The 20,506-nt window shown below is 41.8% G+C and overlaps 1 protein-coding gene across 7 annotated transcripts in view; it reads left to right on the top strand.

Moving 5' to 3' along the window:
- The window catches only part of shank3a (SH3 and multiple ankyrin repeat domains 3a), a 241,574-nt gene that overhangs the window by 136,638 nt on the left and 84,430 nt on the right, over window positions 1-20,506 (top strand). For all 7 annotated transcript variants that reach the window (XM_074633234.1, XM_074633236.1, XM_074633235.1 and 4 more), the window contains 6 exons: window positions 514-681; window positions 4,956-5,072; window positions 15,834-15,911; window positions 17,485-17,551; window positions 18,315-18,550; window positions 18,761-18,930. In XM_074633234.1, coding sequence (XP_074489335.1) covers window positions 514-681; window positions 4,956-5,072; window positions 15,834-15,911; window positions 17,485-17,551; window positions 18,315-18,550; window positions 18,761-18,930 — 836 coding nt within the window. The remainder of the gene's footprint in view (window positions 1-513; window positions 682-4,955; window positions 5,073-15,833; window positions 15,912-17,484; window positions 17,552-18,314; window positions 18,551-18,760; window positions 18,931-20,506) is intronic.

Genomic DNA, 20,506 nt, shown 5'->3' with positions numbered 1-20,506 from the left:
AAATGCTAATGATGTCGGGCGCTTTTCTGTTCTTGAGTTGAATTTTTTTCAACTTGAGGCGTTCAGGGCGCTCCTGAAAAAACGCAAAGTGCACATTGCAGTAAAACGCGAGACGCACGGCAACGCAAAAAGCAGCGCGCAAAATGCTTCACTCTCATTGAAAACAATTAGAAAAAGCCGCCCCAGGCTGCTAAAACGCACTCTGTGTGATCAGGGCATTAGTCTTCAAAAGGTCAAGCTCTAGCTAATAAAATCTATAATAGTTTATTTCCACTTTCTACATGTCCTACAGTACAAGAATGCTACTAATCACTGACTGAATGATTACTGTACTTTCTGGATTTTTTTCTTAAGATAGCATTTACCTAGTGTTAATAACATATACATAATATGTACTGGTCTCCTTGACCTTCACATTGCATGGTGATGATGATGGATGCAACAGTGACTCAGGACTGTATGAAGAGTAATTTAAGCATTACCCCCCCCCTAACCTTCCTCTTGTCCCACTAGACGCTGATGGACTTGGGTGCATCACCTGACTATAAAGACAGTAGGGGGCTGACTCCTCTCTACCACAGCTCGATGGTAGGAGGAGACCCCTACTGCTGTGAGCTGCTGCTGCATGATCACGCCCAGGTCGGCTGTGTGGATGAGAATGGCTGGCAGGAGATACACCAGGTAATGCACACTGATACACACACACACACACACACACACACACACACACACACACACACACACACAGATAGAACAGTGATGGGTTGTGTGCAGAATACAAATGTAGGTGCAGGGTAAGAGGTCTTGTCTGGTTTCCAGAGTTTCATTGAATTGATTTTTGTGTTTCCCTCAGTTTGAGAATTTCTTTTGTGGTGGTTGAATCCCTCGGGGGGGGGGGGGGAGGGGGGGGGGGGGGGGGGGTCTTATGCTGGTGGGGAGCTACAGCTTGGGAAAGACATTTTTTTTTTCTCAGTCTAAAGGATTGGACATTCACCACTTTGGCAGACTTTTCAATGCAGAAGTAATGAAAACAAACATTTTTCAAATGTATGTTGGTTGGGTGCTCAAATAAATTGTATATCTGGAAAACCACTACTGATACATGGCCTATACCTATACATGTACTGTACTAGGGATGCACCGATCCATCTTTTTCAGTCCCGATACCGATAGCGATACCTGGGCTTTGGGTGTCGGCCGATAACGATGACCGATCAGATACCAGTGTTTCATTAATAAGCTGTATGTCTCACTGTGTGGAAGTGACTGGGATCATTCTTTTATGTGTAAGGCAAAAGGCTTGACTTAAACATCGCTTTCTTAACTTTGTAAAACAAAATGTAACAAATAAATACATAGATATAAATTCACTGAATTATTTATTATTAAAATTATAAATCGTACACCAGCAACTTGGTAAAAAATCTTCAAAATGAACAGGAATTACAATTCAGGTGTAAACCTTTTTTAATGCAGCAACAAATTAGTCAAAACGTAAGCAGGAATTAAAAATCCATTTTTATAAGGGTATAAAGTATACAAACATAGAATTGAATTTAATAGATCGTCCGATCCAGCTATTTGAGACAGTATCAGCCTGATATCTGATCCGGTATCGGTATCGGTGCATCCCTATACTGTACACACACACTCACACATATTGAATTCTCATTTACTATCAGAGTTATGCAGTGCACCAGCACAAACACTGACGACAACTAGAATGCCATTAACTATACATAATGTGTTTCTATACTTGGTGAAGAAGAAGTCTCTAGAAATGAGGAGTTACTGGGACTCAGTTAGTCATTCCACTGTTGTTGTTGCAGCTGTATCTAAGCCAGCGTCTGGCAGTCCAAATAGTGGTGTCCATCTGTGTTAAATGTAGACATAGGTCCTTGACCTACGAAGAGCAAACACGGCATAATGTGTGCATTTCTCACTCATACTGCCTCGAGGCATGCCCTGCTCTGTAAACTAAATGGAGGCTAGTGCCTACAAGCTGTTTTGTCTGTGTCAGGGCTTTTTAGGTTAAATCTGAGTAGTGACAGAAAGACACTGGAGGGTCTGAAGGTTTTTGTGCTGTAAATGGAACCAAACAGAAAGCCGTGGGACTCATCACGTCTGTTGCTCACACTGAATAAGTGCAGTGAAAATGTTGAATGGCAACATTTTACTGTAATGAGAGTAGAGAAATCAAGCTAATACTGTTTTTATTCTACCTGTACTATTTTACCTTTTGCCACTGTACATATAAAAACTAATTTGAAGTGAGTAGAGAAACTCAACTCGGCAAATAAAACTGCAAAAAGAAGCACCATGTTGGTGAATATTCTCCTGCACCAACCTTTCATTACTCGCATGTTCCCCGACTCCCCTCTCTTCCATAGTTACTCAGTCTGGTGGAGTTCATCTCAAGGTCTTACTATTATTGTTATTGTGAAGTAATTATGAGCAAGATGAAAAGTTCACAAGTTGGTTTTTTTTCTCTAGAATAAGCTGTACTGAGCTTTGTAGACGAGGATAAAACACAGAATTAACCAAAAGTTTAAATTAATTACAGTCACCTGTGGTGACCGCTGTGTTGTGGAGTGTTTCTTTGAACAAGCACGTTGGTTCAAAAGTTCTGTATTCTGTAAAGACATGCAAGAACCAGTCGTACACACAGATCTGTGAATTTGTGACATACTGTACACCAATTTTCTTGTACTTTAAATGTATTTATTTATTTAATTTATTTATAATCCAGACCTGTATTACAGTACATGCCATGAACCGAAGGTCTGCCTTTCTTCACAGGGGGAAAACACATGTAACTTTGTGTAGCCTAAAACATTCCCTCTTTGTGTTTGTCACAGTATACTGCTGCTCTGATGACACGTCGTTGGCAGCTATACTATTAAAGAGCGACGATTATGCGTTTGTGCTTTTTCCCTTTCCTTTAGTGCGTTATATAGTTTTGTGTGCATGTTACAATGTTACAAAGCCCAAAGTCCACGCCAAAAGGAGTTACTCTCCCCCCACAAAAACACTGCTCCTGTACTGCCTGAAACGCCTTGATTGAAGTCCCGCCTTTTTTTCCGTAACATGGTGATGTCACCAAGTATTTACATAATACCTTCCGAGCGGCTAGTTTGGTACGCCCTCAAATAAAGCTTGTTAGAGCGGAGCTGGAGCGGAGTCCGAAGAGTTTGGTGGGGCATTTCAGACAGAGGGTGAAAGGAGGTGCTGCAGCAGAGCCGGTATGAGAAAAATTAAGCGTTTTTTAAACATTAAAGCATTCAAACATGTTCTAGTAGAAACCCAAAATACAAATATGCACCTGAAAATGAGCATACTAGGTCTTCTTTGATAATATAATCACAAAGTGGTCCTCTAATACAACCACTGACACTGCAAAATGTGTTGATTTCTGACTGCAGGACTTGAAGCTCTGCGGTGTGAAATTATTCTTTTTACTCTATGACATTTTTTCATGAATGAAATTTGCCCACACGCAGAGCAGAACAGGTAGCCTCATATGACAATTTTAGGGGAGTTGACGGTAAAATCTCACGAATGTGCACGTCCTCATGAACAGGTGGCATTCATCAGTCTGAAACCAGCGATTCACAGGAAGTTTGTGCAGTTCAGAGAGTTTTGTGAGTCCAACTTGGAACAGATCATTTTTGGAAAAAAAAATACAAAAATGTTCTTGCATGACGCCGTCTGATAGGTTTCACACACTATTTCTGTCCTCCATTCTACTGCCCTAAAGCAAACGTGTTCAGGTTCAACTGTAGGGAGCGATGCAGATGAGGGTTTGCTTGTTAAACAGTGTTCCCTTTTGGTGTGAAGACACAGTATGAAGGGCTTTAAATGGAAGGAGTGCAACCCTGAATCAGATCATGTTTTTGTGTTTCTAAATTCAAGATACTGTACAATAAATCCAAAAGTCCTTCAGCCCTAGACATTTTCACCCCATTTCATTTCTTTCACCTCCTTGTCCTCGTCCCCCTCCTTTTTACTGTGTCCTCTCCAGCATTAGTATTCTAGAGGTATATATCGTGTACAATAGGATACACTGCTGAAGGTCTGATAACCAACAACAATCCCAGCATCATTTGTGTGCTGTCTCGCTGCTGTCACACACTCTTAGCGAGACAGAACACAGGAGGGAGAGAACAATCGCTGGGGAGAGTCGTTGTGCTTCTTTGTCAATGACACAGGACAAAACCGCGGAGTAAGAGGGAGAGAGGAGAGAGGAGATTGAGATTAGATGAAAAGTTTATTGCTCCCAGTTATGTGAAACAAAGAAGCTGGAAAAAAAGGCATCAGTCTTGTCGAAATAATTTTAACCCAGAGATTTTGCCTCAGGTGATACAAACAAGGCTCTCGCTTGCTTTTAGAGACTGTTAACAACATGTGTGAGGAGACTCAGCCCAAGGAAAAACACAAAGAAGTGATCCAATAATTTTATATTTTTAAGGTGTACATGTTTTAGTCGTTGTTACACTTACTGTGTAGGTGTAGTGTATTTGAGAATATTCAAGCTATTCCACTATAATCTCTGCTCCAACTTTATTTTGTGGCAAAGGAAAGAGGTAGGTTACATAAAAAAGACTGTCTGGCTTGGTCCAAACAGGCAGAGCCAGACGGGTACTGCAGCCAAACTCTCGATTGTTTATGTAGCATCAGTTTTCACCCTTTCTTCATTGTGATTGATCAGCTCACAAAAACACAATGTGCTGTTGACTCATTTGGCTAAGTTGCACATACCCATTACATCCCTGGTTAAACTCCGGTGTGGGGCCTTTGTCACACTTTTACACACCTCATTTTGTGTATTTCAGTACAACAAATATGACTGTAAAATACGCTGTCCTGCTCATGTATATTCCTTTCTGTGTGATTGCTCCCTCTTTTGACTTTGTAAGTAAAGAAGGAAGAGTAAATGTGTGAATCTGTCCTTTCAGGCTTGCCGCTATGGCCATGTGCAGCACCTGGAACACCTGCTGTTCTACGGAGCTGACATGAGCGCCCAGAATGCATCTGGAAACACCGCCCTGCACGTGTGTGCTCTCTACAACCAGGTACCAGTGATTTAAAAAAAAAATGTGCTTGTATGCTTGATCAGTGGAGTCTTCTGTGGATTTTCATTCATATTGGACGGGTGCGCAATACATGATTTACACCCAAAGCCAATGTTCAGAGCCAATGCAGGAGTGTCATTTTACCTGAGACACCCGTGGCCGCGGCTCATGTTGCATCTGAAAGTCTGTTGGATTTCTTAAATAATTAACCATGAGCACAATCTTTCCCTAACCGTAACCGAGTGGTCTTAGTCGCCTAAACTTAACCATACTGTATTTGCCACACACTTTAATAGGCTACTCTATCAAAACGTGAGCACAACTACAAATCAAGTATACCTTTCTGTAGGCCCTATAAGCCAAGAATACTTAATTATACTTTTCTTAAAGGGACTTAACAGCGACACCTGTGGCCTTGAAATCAACGAAAGTCAGCGTCGAGCTCGCGCTTGCTCGCTCTACATAGACATGAACGAGCATCGCTCAAAACAGTGAGGCGACAGACGTCAGCTAAAACCACAATATCACTCTATATTTCAGCTGCTTGGCAGTAATGTTAGCTGACCAGACGAAGGTCTCTACATGAATCACTGCTGATCCTAGTGTTGGCTTTTCCTGCTCAGCGCAGGCTTCAGCAGCTGGGCTCCTCACCGAGTTACGTTATCGCCTCCCGACCGCAGCCGGCAGCCGAAGACAGCGGCACCCGGTCGGTAACGAGACGATTACGTAACTCGTTGAGGAGCCCTGTCTCTTCACAAGACACGGGAAACCTCTGTTGGTCTGGAGGAGCTGCAGCATTTATTTCTGCACAAACGTCCACTCTACATTCACTAGATATTCTCAGAGCTAAACTAACTCTTCTGCAGTGTGGAGTGAGCGCGCGTTCACGTCTAGAGGTGGAGCGAGACAGCGAGGACGCGCGCACTGTCTGAGTGAAGGAGAGCAGGCAGCGGAATCGAGGCTCCGGCCACACGCGAGCGCGCATATGCGAACGCGAATGTGTGCCGACCCGCTACATTTATACGCTTAAAAAGTTACAAACAGTCCCTTTAAGTATGTCTTGATCAAAAGAGGTTAAGTACAAGTAGACCTATAAGCCAAGTATACTGGACTTTTATGTATGTAAAATTGATCGAAAGTTACTTTATTATAAACATTATTTACTAATTATATGCTAAATTAGCATATAATCGGTAAAATAGGGCCCTTAGGCTTGAGAAGCAGATGTGCGCTGCTCTTCATCGGAGGTGGAAAACCAAAACTAATAGAAGTCACTTATGATCAGGCACAAATCTCACCATTGTGTGACTTATTGTCTATACAGATATAACCTGGTAGCTAATGTAATGATTCAGGGAGTTTTTTAAGAAATTTCAAATAAGTAATTTGCTAATTATTATATATTTATCATCAGACATGGAAATAAAGCATATCAATTAACTTTGTATTCTTTTCCTGGATATGTATTAAATAAATTACCAGCTATTGGCAAATAGCCCAATATAATTATGAATTAATGTTTATAATAAAATAATGTTGGTAACTTTTGAGGTAGATATTGGGGGTGATTTGGCAGTAATTCCAAAGAAATGTCAAATAGGTTACTTGCTAATCATCACCTAATTACCATGAAATTAGCGGACCTGAATTGTAGTTTGTATGTGTGAGCATTACGTATGTAAGCTCGTAAGCTTTTTCTCATCCCCCAAGAGTTGTACAGTAGAAGCGATCACTGTGCTGCAGCGTTGAACCTGGTGGGGCTTTAGTGTCTCGCTCAAGAACACTTGTGCAATGCAGAGACTTGTTGTTACTGTACGGACCTTTTCAACCTGTCCACATAAAACACTCTAAATGGGCCCCTTTGTATTTCCTGTTGCAATGTTTGTTAATGCAGTAGCTGACAGGAAGTGAACTTGGACCAGAGGTGTTGCCGTAGCAACAGAATGGCAATGAAAAGGTCCATAGGGCCTGATTTGCAGGATAGCATTCACACCGAGCTTCACCTCTTCGTGTGTGTGCACACATACATGCACACTTGTGTGTACCTGAGTGGCAGTCTGAAGCAGAGGTATCCTTTACCTGGTCATTATCTCCACTGTATTTGTTGCCTGTTATGATAATGGACTGAAAGGGGAGATTGAAGAGAAGTGGTCTAAGTGGCAGCAAAATGGCCAGAGATCAGGGATATTTCTGTCTTGTGGGTTTCCATCTCACACTAATGCACTCCGTCTGCTGCAATTTGGATGAAAGCAGCAAACAGTGTTTTGTTGTAGTTTATTATTTTTTTGATGCTCTGTATTTGAAATGTGCCTGATACCTTAGAGGCTATCAGTGCCAGACTGAGACTGTGTGCAGAGTTATTATTAAGCTGTCCTCCTCATAAGGATCAATGATCAGCTTTGATTCTTTGTACAGTACTACAGTGACTACCTCCAGCTCTCATTCATGAGTACACACTGAGGATCTTACCTTGGTCTGCATCTCCAATCATTTTCTATCTGCACAGCATGTATTAAAGGGGATATATAATGAAAAATTCACTTTTTCAGTACTTGTGCAGTTTTTTTTGTGGGGTGCCTGGATCAGAAAACACTGGGTTCCTCTTCCTATGTCATATGTAGGCTCATTTCCTCCACCAAGGCCAAAGGCCTTGGGCCAAGGAGGTTATGTTTTCACCGGCGTTGGTTTGTCTGTCTGTCTGTTAGCAGGATTACTCCAAAAGTTCGCGATGGATTTCAATGAAATTTCTTGGAGTTGTGTGGTGTAGCACAATGAACGATCCATTCGATTTTGGTGGTGATCCGGATAATGATTCCGATCATCCTGAGCATTAAGACCACAGGGTATAACACATGTGTTGTATTTGTATCGCACTCTATGCGATATACTGGAAGACTTAAATGGTAGTAGCAGCTTATAAAGTAATAATATGATTTTAGGATCTGTGATAACAGGAATGAAACAGTGTATATTTTAAAATATGAATGAATGTGTTCTATATCAGGAGAGGTACATGAGGACATGGGGGAGATGAGGGCAGTGAAAACCAGCGTTCTCCCGGGAAAAGGATGAGTGTTGTTTGGTCCAGTGTGCCCATGTGTTGCGTTGTCCTCTTCGGTTAGAGGCCGCTCGAGGAGAAACACGTAGCTGGGCGATCTGGAAGAGGTTTTTCAGCTCCTTCTTTGGAAAATAGAGAGTAGTGCTCAGTTCATGAACATTAAATGAGCACTTTGCTTCTCTCTCTCTCTCTCTCTCTCTCTCTCTCTCTCTCTCTCTCTCTCTCTCTCTCTCTCTCTCTCTCTCTCTCTCTCTCTCTCTCTCATACAAACAAAAAGTGAAAAATATGTGTGTGTTTCCATGTCGTAATTGGAACTGTGTGCTGCTCGACTAATGCCAGTCATGAGGAATGACCTGCTTCAACTGGACTGGAACACCATAGTCTCAGGAGAGTGTGTGTGTGTGTGTGTGTGTGTGTGTGTGTGTGTGTGTGTGTGTGTGTGTGTGTGTGTGTGTGTGTGTGTGTGTGTGTGTGTGTGTGTGTGTGTGTGTGTGTGTGTCACCGTGGGTTTTTCGAAGCACAGCATTAAAACTTAATACAATCTGTTTGGAACAAATCCACGTGACTGAAGTTATTACATATTACACTTCTCAGTGGAGGGAGGGCCAGAGGTTGTGTGTTTGTGCGAGTGTGTGGAGCAAGAGTGGATATAATCAAAGAGAAAATGGATGAATAGTTTAATTTACAGTTACTTGTACAACTTCTTGTAAGTCTACAGTCTGGTAATGGTCCCAGCTTTGTTTGCTTCCACTGCTAAGGACGGCTGTTATCCTGCCAGAGGAGGTCGAACACCATATTGAGCCGATTGATCCCAGAAACGGTGTCTCTTAGCAGGGTTCCAGCAGGCTCGAAAACAGGCCTGGCTCGGATGATTATGTACCATTACAGAGAGAAACGGGCTGGTAGAATTGACCGGGAACCTGCGTAGTAGTCCAGTGGCAAAGATCAATATATCCATGTGGAGAGAGAAAAGATAGAGAAAGAGGAACAGATGAAGGTGGGAGCGAGTGAATGAATGGCGAGATAACATCATCAGAAACAGTATCAGCCTGATCAATTGTCGCATTGCTGGGATCCGACTGGCCATTAACATGTACGTACTGGGTTTTTCAGCTTACCATATGTGATCAGCAGCAGTGAATGAAGGCATGGTAGGGGTCTTTTACCTGGCAGACAGACCCATGGGAGGTGATTAGATGAATGATTGAGAACACAGTAGGTACTGTAATGGCAAACGGGGACAACGTTGATGAGTGAAATTAAAGAGAGGTGGCGCAAGACACACACAGAACTGTCAAACCAGTCAGACCAATGACATCTTGGGGCAACTCTATAATAAGCTGCATAGAGTAGTATCACTGTATTTCATGCGACAGTACTTGTATTATTGTGTTATTGTACACACTAATGAGGAAGAATTCAGCTCTTATTTAAAATTGTTCCAGCCTGAAATCCTATGCTTTAGTTGTCAGTCAAAATTCAATGTAAAAAAAAACAAGCTCTGCATTCAGCAGAGGATGCCAAATCTGCTTCAATTCTAATGAGAGAAGGAATCCTCAACTGTATAAACACGGCTGTGAGAGGTACCATCTGTCACACTCTTTACACATGACTGACCCGCGTCATTACTGTAAAGTACTTGACTTAGCTCACTGTGTATTCCTGTGTAGCTAATGTAATCACATCTAGCAAACCACGGTAACGACTACTGTAAAGGTTTTCTTAATGAATTCCTATAGGAAGCCTTGGAGAGAAGAGCAAGACAGATGGCCCACACTGTAATTGGCCTCCGTTCCCTTGTGTGTGTGTGTGTGTGTTTGTGTAAAAGTGTGTAGAATGTCTCTAAATGGCACAGATTCAAGAATTCAGCTGTTGAGGTTCGCAAGCCTTCATTCATTTGATTATTTAAGAAGGTAACACAGTGTCGACATCGACACCGGGCACAATAAAACAAGCTTGATATCTTGTAACCTGCATGTAGACGGAGAGATTCAGGTGCGCCAGATGGGGCTTTGTGTGTGACCCTGAGACCAGTGGTTCCCAAAGTGGGAGCAGCCGCTGTTAATTACTTCTGCCGAGGAGGTTATGTTTTCAGTCTGCCTGTTTGTCAGCAGGATTACGGAAAAACTTCTGGCCCGTTTTTCATGAAACTTGGTGGAAAGGTGTAGCACAGGCCAAAGAAGAACCCATTCAATTTTGAAGCGGATTGGCTTTGGCAGAGGTCTGCGCTCTCTGAGTGCCCTTCTAGTTTATCATGTGTTTTTGATAACGCTTCACTACATTAAAGAAATTGGCGACATTTACATTAAAGCAGCAGTGGGTAGAACTGGAGCAAATATGGTTAAGAAAAGTTATTTTTATAAAACACGGTCACTATATCCTGACAGTAGTGCATGAGACAGGTAATCTGAAAAAAATCATGTGCCTCTGTGTCCTCCGGTGCTCCTAACGGCATCTGCAAGATTTCACAGACCGGAGGAAAACAACCAATCAGAGCCGAGCTGGAGCGCTGCCGTCAAACTAGGCGGCGCTGATCAAATATGAATCAATATTCTGTTACTGTAATCCCTATTTCTCCACTCAAATGTTTTCAGAAACATCTGGTAGTGTACTGTTTAGCTGTGAAATGAGAAAGTTTGTGACCCGGCAGCCATGTTGAGATCAGTTGAGGAAACACAAAGCACCGCCCACCAGCCGGAGCAAACTTCTCATTTTATAGCTAAACAGTACACTACAAGATGTTTCTGAAAACATTTGAGGTGAGAAATTGGCATTACAGTAACAGAATATTGATTCTTATTTGATCAGCACTGCCTAGTTTGACCGTTTTATCAGAGTTCACGAGTGATTGACAGCTGCCTCCTTTGAATGGACAGCCAATAGGAACGCTCTCTCTCTGAAATGACCTGTGATTGGACAAAGTCTCCGTTCAGAACCCGTCAGAAGTCTAGTTTTCTCTCAGAACACTTGAATTACAACATACTGAAAGGTTATTATAGAATTTTTGCCCAATGATGCCAAAAATATTCTGCCTACTGCAGATTTATCTGCATTTTATGTTACGTTTCCAAACGTACCAAAACAGGAGAAAAAAGCAACAAACATCAAAATCACCACATTAAAAACAAATATGCACAGGCATAATATGTTAAAACACAGCTACTGACATGCTACTACTACTAATCATAATAATAATAATACATTTTATTTAATGGCACCTTTCATGGCACTCAAGGTCACTAACTCACGGTTGCTGGTTGTCATAGTAACACAACACAGTTTCCAGCTAGGAGTTTTTTTCAGGAGCTCAGTAGTCAGACAAATAGTGACCGGAAGATTTGACACTGTAAACAGAGCTCAAAGAAATGCTGATACATCTCAGCTCTGAAGACAGTCGAAGAGGACTGAATCTGAGCAGAACAACAAAACAGTTAAAACCGATAACCGTGTTGTCATTACTGTGTGCTAAAATAGCAGGATACACTGTGATACATGTTATTCTTCAAAACAGCCTCCAACCAGACAAGGGTAAGAGGAACTGACTGTTTCAACTCGTGTGTTTTACTTGATAACGTCTCCAGTTACTCTTCTACTAACACTTCTCTCCAACCTTGAAGTGTTCGGCATGATACCTTTCTTTAAAGCTGCCTCATTCAACAGATTTCTCCTTCACTTTTTGTTAAATGACCCTTTTTTGTCACCAAAGCGGCGAAGGGCAAATGCACGTACGTTTGCACTCACAGATCTGTCTGAATAACACATACAAGGTTGTCTACAGATAGATCCTCACGTTTTCTTTAATTACTTTGGAAACGGTGATCATTGTGACTCTCTACACTGAAAAGTGTGTGTGTGTGTGTGTGTGTGTACATTGTGCACGCAACTGCATAATGTATGGGTGATTAGCAATTAGCTAAGCTAACAGCCGTAGGCGATTATCTCTATAGGTTTTTAGATGTTTTAGACCCTAAGTGGTTGTATAGGCTATCAGCAGCAAGGGTATTCATGCATTATTCATAACACCTGCTCCATTTACAAACAGCCCCACGTCTTCACCATCTATGTTTACATGGACTTTGCAGGGCCTATGCAGGTTTTCCGAGTGGACACAATGGTCATTATACACCCTGCCCAGTTCAGGGCAGAGCACCCGTAGCCACCGTCTACGTGTCTTACAAGAAGAGGGTGCTCCAAAGCATCAGTGTCGACCTCATACAGTTGTATATCTGTTATAATACAAGAGTGCTTCATCAGTCACACCCAGCTTGATGAGAAAAATCACACGGACGCTATGAACCGAACCACATGTTCAATGAATGTGTGCGTGCGTACGTGTCCCTGAATGTGTGACTCACTGGAGTCACCAGAGTCATTGTGCTGATTGTAGAGCAGGCTAGTCCTGTTAATTCTGCTCTCGGTGTTAAATTACATATCGACCCCCAGCCAGCCAGCACATGGACACATAACCACGTCTATCAATCTACAATTGGGCTTTTTCTTTTGCCAGAGGGGCCTGTGCTCATTTACACACAATATATGGCAATAGTCTGACACACACAAGAGAGAGAAACGTGTGGTTGTCAACTATCGAGGTTGTCCTTTTTGTGCTTGTGATTTGTTCCTTGTATTAAATTAATGTTTTATTTATAGTTTAACCATTGCTTTACTAACAGGCTCTACATTTAGTGCCTTTTATAATAACCATTGTCTTACTACACTCACTTGCAAACTTTGATGATTTGTAGAGGTCGTGTTTGGGCCTATTTCCTTTTTTCCTGCATTCCCATTGTGTTTGCTGTAATTACTGCTTTTTTTCCTTATACGTCACCAAAACAATCAAAAGAGACATTACTGGCATAATGTTACCTGCCTTCTCCTCGGTTATAGCGTTACTTCCAAGCCGACATGCACACGGACACCACCTTCTGTCAGTGGCAGTGTCGGGCGGTGTGGGGACAACAGCGGTGCCCCGGTAGTCGTCCCGACATCCTCCGTTTTCCCGTTTATCCTTTAAAACAGAGGCAACTGACTGACGCTAACTCCAAGCACCATTTCTGTAGTGTCTTTAAGCTTTTCCTGTGGTTCCCTTCCTGTTTTAGGATTTCTTCTTTTGAACATTTCTCTCTTTGAGTCTTGTATCATGTAATTATAACGGTGGGATTAACACAGATTACTGTTGCTGCAATATTTTTCCATATTAACTGCCATAAAGCTGTCACACATGTTTAGTGGCAAATTAAGAAAACATCCTAGCCATCACAAACCAACACAAGGCACAATAATTTACCTTTTGGAACAATATCTTAATTCTTTAACCCAAAAGGTTGACCGTCTGACCGCCAACCGCTGGATGCGAACGGAGGCAAACCAACCTCGGTCCTTATACAATGGCGTCAGATAGCTAGGTAGAAGTTACGAAAATAAATTTGTCATATCTGTGGTCTTAACTTTTTAAAATTAGATTTCATGCAAGGTGTTTTTTTCTAATATATTTGGGCGCTACAAGTGCCAAAACATGCCCGTTTCATGTCCTCTTTAAAAGAGGTAAATATATGAAAGCTATGGCTGGATGGTTTTAGGTACAATCTTTATAGCGGTATAAATTGAATTCTGTAGACTAACAATGTACTGTATATCTGCATGTATTTTTACCCTCTTCATTTGTTACTTGAGTGCAGTACTACACTAAGGCATGCTAAGAGTTAAAGTTATACCCTACAGTGGTTGTGGTGCCAGAGTTTCATACATGTTGGAAGTTCCGAGCTCATTTCTGCAGAGCTGACGCTGTGCGTCTTCTGTTCTCTCCTTTTTCACAGCTGCTATGCAACTTCAGGGTCGCTGTGCTTTGGCTGAAATGTTTGCAGAATGGTATTACATTACGTACTGCGAATACATAGTTTTCACTAATGCCTTAAAGCCTTTATTCCTAACAGTTTGAATTGCAATCATTATGTCTTTATGTAGATTCACAGTTGCAGCAGGTATAATGTCCTTCAGCCACTGGCTTCACAAATTCATTCCGGCTCCTGATTTTCCACAAGAGGAAGATGTTAGCTGTCTGGTAGCTTTTCTCTGCATTCGTCATTAGCGAGGACATTAGTATGAATCAGTTGTTTGTACCAGACAGTATACCCAAAAAGCAGTTTTCTGCCAAGATGGGAACAAAAATCCTTTGTTGCACATGGACCGACTAATTGTTGCACCAGCCTCATCTAGCTTTAAAGTCATCTGAGAGTCCGAACAGTGGTAGCTTGACAGCAGGAGGGTTCCTTAGTTTCCTTTGGTATTTACGATGCTTTATATGCATATGCTTCTGGCTTGAGTCATGATGAGCCTGAGACCAAAACTCTCAAGTCAGCACTGAATCTGCTCCTGTGCGGTCAGGGCGGGTCCTCTAGGTCAAGCAGTTCAGATCTGTGTGGGGCACCCTGGAAACGAGTCTGAGGCAAGAAAAGATCAGCATTCGATGAGAGCACACTGGAGACCCGAGGTGGGGGGGAGGGAGAGAGGCCACAGACACACACATGCACACACAGAATTATATTATCAATGTAATAGTAGATATCAGGAAACAAGCTGAATTAAATGCAGTAAAAAATATCATGAGAGTTCAGTTGCAGCCTGTAATGATACTACAATTATTTTAATGTAAAGTTCAAGTGTATCACAACACAAACCACAGCTCCCTGCCGTCTGTTTGCTTTTACAATCAGACAGAGGATATTTAATATATTTATTTCTCTAATTATTTCTAAGAATCAGTTTGTTTTTAGTGAACTTTGTAGCTCTCTTGATAATTGCATAGTGCGCTCACTTTACAGTGTGTCTGATGTTATTGATATTCCTGTGGATTAATTCATGTTTCTTTTCTCAACCACTGTGGCTTGTGTATATCCATTGTGTGATATTTTTTCTACCTGCTCTTTGATTCCTGATACATACACCACATAAGTCTGGGGAAGAATGTATCACATTTGCACTTGAAACTGCTGCAATCTGCCCCACAGTGACCTTTCATGTTTCTCTCAATAATGCAATTATTTAATTCAGTCTTGTGTCTTCACGTCTTGCGATGAGAGCCTCACAGCAACTTTTCAAAATATTGTAGTCTGCAGTGGATTAAGGAGTATATATGTGTTTAAAAGAGAGAAAGAGAAAGAAAGCAGTGTTGGCACTCACTTTGATAACATCATGGATATGAGAAAGGGAGTTATGTAAAATGAAATATTTAACTAATTTCATCACACTAATTATAGCAAACGTAGGCAATCACTTCCAGTACAACACTGCTGTTAAAAACAGAAAAGTAGCCATACTTATAATAATGATAGCTTTTCATTACCTCATCATGAAATATCAATTTAGTCTCCCCTATAGTCTAAACCTACATAATCTTATGTTAGGTAGTGGTGGAGATTTCTCAAGGGGCATCCTTGTTCATTCTACGCCGCCACTAGAGCTGCCTTAAACAGCTCCCACTTGCAGACATGTGATCAGAGGTTGCTCATGCCTCTAAGAACAACTGTCGCTGTTGTATTCCACACAATATTTGGCTTTTATGAACCAAATCACGTCCAAATTATATAAAGTTTTGTTTTTCTAACACTTTTTTCTTTTTTAATGTTGTTGCATATGGTAAAAATCAAATACGATGACATTTAACAGTCCTACCCAAACACATACATCTCTCTGTTGTCATTCAGGATAGCTGTGCACGAGTCATTCTGTTCCGAGGGGCCAATAAGGAGATAAAGAACTACAACAGCCAGACCGCCTTTCAGGTATGTGTGGTATCCAAGAAACACCATATGTTACTGTGTGTGTAATCATACCTAATGCTGCGTTCACATGGGGTCAGGCAGACGGCAGACACACAACACCTTCTGGACGGCACGGGAAAAACAAACAGCCTGACGAAATGGCAGGACAGAAAAACGAAACACGCATGATGATATGTTACTATGATGATGGAATAAAATACATTAAATAAAATGATTTTGTCTCCACTATTATTCTAGTAATGCATGTAGTTGTAAAATGCAGCTTTCTCTTAATATTCTATTGCACATTTAAACAACTTTCACCAGTATGAGGAAGCTATGTAACATCAGGTTGTAAATTTTGTCGTGGAGGGCCGCATATTTTAACTAGGGCTGTCAATCGATTAAAATATTTGATCATGATTAATCGCATGATTGTCCATAGTTAATCGTGATTAATTGCAAAATAATCACAAATTTTTATCTGTTCAAAATGTACCTTAAAGGGAGATTTGTCAAGTATTTAATACTCTTTATCAACATGGGAGTGGACAAATATGCTTTCTTTATGCAAATGTATGTATATATTTATTATTGGCAATCAGTTAACAACACAAAACAATGACAAATATTGTCCAGAAACCCTCACAGGTACTGCATTTAGCATAAAAAATATGCTTAAATCATAACATGGCAAACTGCAGCCCAACAGGCAACAACAGCTGTCAGTGTGTCAGTGTGCTGACTTGACTATGACTTGACCCAAAACTGCATGGGATTATCATAAAGTGGGCACATCTGTAAAGGGGAGACGTGTGGATACTGTGTGGATAGTTTTTCCTCGCCAAAATTTAGCATAAGTTTGGAGTGTTATTTAGCCTCTTCGGTGACAAGCTAGTATGACATGGTTGGTACCAATGGATTCCTTAAATGTTCTAGTTTCATACGATACCAGTATCTTAGCTGCAACCTAAAAACCACAAGGTGCTTTGGACGCTACCGTTGCTGGTATTCTCTGCCGGCCTCACCTAATTTTACCGTCCTGCTCTCGTCCACTACCGTGATATCCGGTTTGCTGTCTACCGTCTCCCTGATTCCATGTGACCGCAGCATTACATCTTTGACATGTGAGAGCTGAATGGGTTAAATGAGTTGTCTCACACAGCCTAACGCTGCTACATAGAATATGTTGATTGCTATTAAAAACTTAAGCAGCGTAACGACGCCCGCCCCCCTCTGGCTTACCATCACAGTCTGTGTCTGATTTCCAGCCTCTCTGGTTGATGAAGTCCGTGTGAAATTGACACAGACACTTCCTGAGCAGATCAAAGATAATTTGTTGGTACACAAGGCAGGCTGGTCCACACAGTGCCCAGGACATTGCTACACATACAGATTTTACACATCTGCCACAACAAAGGACTAAATGTGTAAAACATTTATTAGGAGAGTGAGAGAGAGAAAAAAAATAGGATCTATTTATATGTGTTTTTTTTTTTTCTTTTTCCATAGAATGAAATTTTGCTGTTGTCCACTTTCCGTCACTTATGTGTTTCTCTTCCCTGTACTCCTCTCTTTTCCCCTCCTCCTCCAGGTGGCCATTATAGCAGGAAACTTTGATCTGGCTGAAATCATAAAGGTCCACAAAGTATCGGATGTTGGTAAGTTGACAGCAGCGGTAGTATATCTCCAGGCTCCCCTCAGTGTTTTATAGGTTTAAACATGAATGTGGTGTCAGGGAGACATCAGACTGAAGAATGGCTGAGCGTGGATAGTGGAGAAGCTCAAGGAAAATGATTACAGGTTATGTAAAGAGGTGTGGGGAAAGGAAATGGAAATGTGAGGGTAAGGGATGTGGAGAAGGTTTATTGGATCCCTGCTGAGTTGAGCAGTTTCTCTGTGACATGTACATACAGGAAACTCTGCCATCTAGTGTGGATGGGATGTAACACCCACAGTTTTACATTGTGAAATGTGGTATTCAAATGTTTTCTCCCTTTTACAATAAACAGGTTAAAATAGGAATGACATGTATTGTTTGGAATTTATGATTCATTTATGTTAAATAATACTTTTGCCACTCCATCATTACGCAATAGATACACTTTAAGTTTTTCCATGAAGAGAATATTTAATTCACAACTACAATAAATATCCAGTAAAGCCATTATCTATCAGTATTCCTTATTCTGCATTTGTTTCTTCATTCTTCAGTAATCAATATTAAAATGATAGTTATTGATCATTATTATTTTAAATATATACTGTCAGATTACAAACAAATTTGAGTGACCTTGAGATGTGTGGAGTTGCGGTTATTTCCCCCATCAAAGCGTTCTGTTCATTGTGCTCGCTGTAGTAGCTTTATATGATGTGGTAAGTCCGTTAAGCTCTGCTGCTCTCGGTGTCTCTTCCTCCCTTCAGTGCCTTTCAGGGAGACCCCCTCCTACACCAACCGTCGACGTGTGACGCCTGGCACCCTGCCCTCGCCACGATCCCTGCTCCGCTCTGCGAGTGACAACAACCTGAACGGGGACCACGATCACATCCACGGTCAGGCCCCCAGAGAAATTCGCGGGCGTCAGGGTCACTCCCCTGTCCCCTCACTGCGCAGTCTGCCAGCTCTCGGGCAGCATCAGCAGCACAGCAGCCTCGGAGAGGTGAGATAGAGCTCTCGAGGCTGTGTGTGTGTGTTTGAATGTTTAATGTGTGTGTGTGCACATTTCAGCATGTTCACATTGACGAAACAAGTGAAGGAAAAAATGTGAAAAAAAAACATTTTGACATAATCTCATTAGTAGTTTTGGTCCATACGTTACACACAAAGATGATTGCAATGTTTTACATGAGCTTATGATACTCCGTGTCAGAGCCGTCATGGAGAGATCCCCGACAGCAGTCTCCAGAGTACGGGCAGCTCCAGGTCCTCCCACTCCCGCTCGCCTTCGCTACATCACACGCATGAAGAGGACAGGCCGGTTCCCAGAAGGTCCCACAGCCATGGCTACCCTCATGGATACGGCCATCGTGGAAGACTCAGGTCTGTAAGATTTTGTTTGACCTCAAGAGTTAATTTCTAGTGATTACTCCACTAAACAAGATTTTAGAGAGCTTTGAACGCAAGCAAATCTCTTCCTTCCTGTTCCTAATGCATGTCTCACACTTCGCAGTTTTGGCACTTTAAATAGATAATCTGTGATTGACCTTGTGATCGTGCACCTACTTTGATATTTAAACCAAATATAAAAAAGCCCCATGCGATGTGTCTGAATCACTTGTTAGTCACCAGGCAGCGTTCTGCATCTGCTGCCGTCTGCTACTGGTGATAAACATGACATAACATCAATCAGTGCAAAATCTTGTTTATTTATTTATGCATGAATCCCAGGCACATATGAAAGTCGTTTTCCTGTCGAAACTGTACTTGCAACCGGCCCGGAAAAAGTAATCTGTATAAAGCATGAACTGAGGAAATGAATATAAAAATGTACAGATTTATAGTGTTGATTGACTGGCTGATTGAAACACTGATGAGTATGAGGTCTGTTATAATTGCATTTGGTGTAGCTGTTGTGTGGCCCGTGCTCCTGTCAGGGTATCAGGGCGATGCTCAGTGGCATGGTGTGTGTCTGGCATAGACAACAGCCCTGTTTATGTAACAAGCTATTGGTCCTGCTGGGAGGGCAAATAACATACTACAAATCTCTGTGTGTGTTTGTATGCGAGAGCATGCATGTATAGCCACTTGCACATGGCTACGTGCATGGGTGCCTGCACAGTTCAGAGATAGACAGATGGAAAGCGGCTAATAATGATCACCATGGGGACCAATTGAAGGCTGCCAAGCTGTGAATGTGTTTTGTATGTCAGTTTGCGTGAGAGAGAGAGAGATTGAGAGAAAGAGGACGCGTTCTGAAATTAGAGCTATGAGTAATATCATTGGACGGGCCACTCAGTTCAAAACAGCTTGTCACTGGATAGATACATAAATCCACAGATGTAGCTGTGCTGCTGGGGTGCTGGAACAAATCTCCTCCCTTGTACACCGAACCATTAGACAAACTGCACAGTAAACTAGGGGCTCTGATCACATCTCGCAGCGATGGATTTAAGTGGTTTACTGACACTTGGTTTGTTAAGCTTTTTATTATGATCATACGTCAGAGCGAGATCACCTACGTACAGCACACACCTCGTGTGATTCCTGGATGCCACACACTGCGTATGTGTGTTTGTGTGTGTGTTTGTGTGAAACAGTCTGATGTCTGACAGGGGAATTGCATTACAGACACAGCTCCAGCCGTACTCCCCTCTTCCTCTAATACTCTGCTGTCACTTTACTCCATCCATCAAATACTCTCTCTTTCTCTCTCTTTCTACCTCTCTCTACCTCTCATTCTGTCATTGATACACACACACACACACACACACACACACACACACACACACACACACACACACACACACACACGTACACACAGTGCCATTAATCTACTTCATGGTTTGCAGCCAGAGAGTAGTCAACATCCTTTATTAAATCATAGAACATGCACACATCACACCGCATAGAAACCAAAGCTCTGAAGGACTAAATCCTATAAGCATTGTTTCCACAA

Source organism: Sebastes fasciatus, chromosome 4, assembly GCF_043250625.1.
Source record: "Sebastes fasciatus isolate fSebFas1 chromosome 4, fSebFas1.pri, whole genome shotgun sequence".
In the NCBI taxonomy this organism is placed as follows: Eukaryota; Metazoa; Chordata; class Actinopteri; order Perciformes; family Sebastidae; genus Sebastes; species Sebastes fasciatus.
This window is presented reverse-complemented; position numbering and strand designations above follow the sequence as displayed.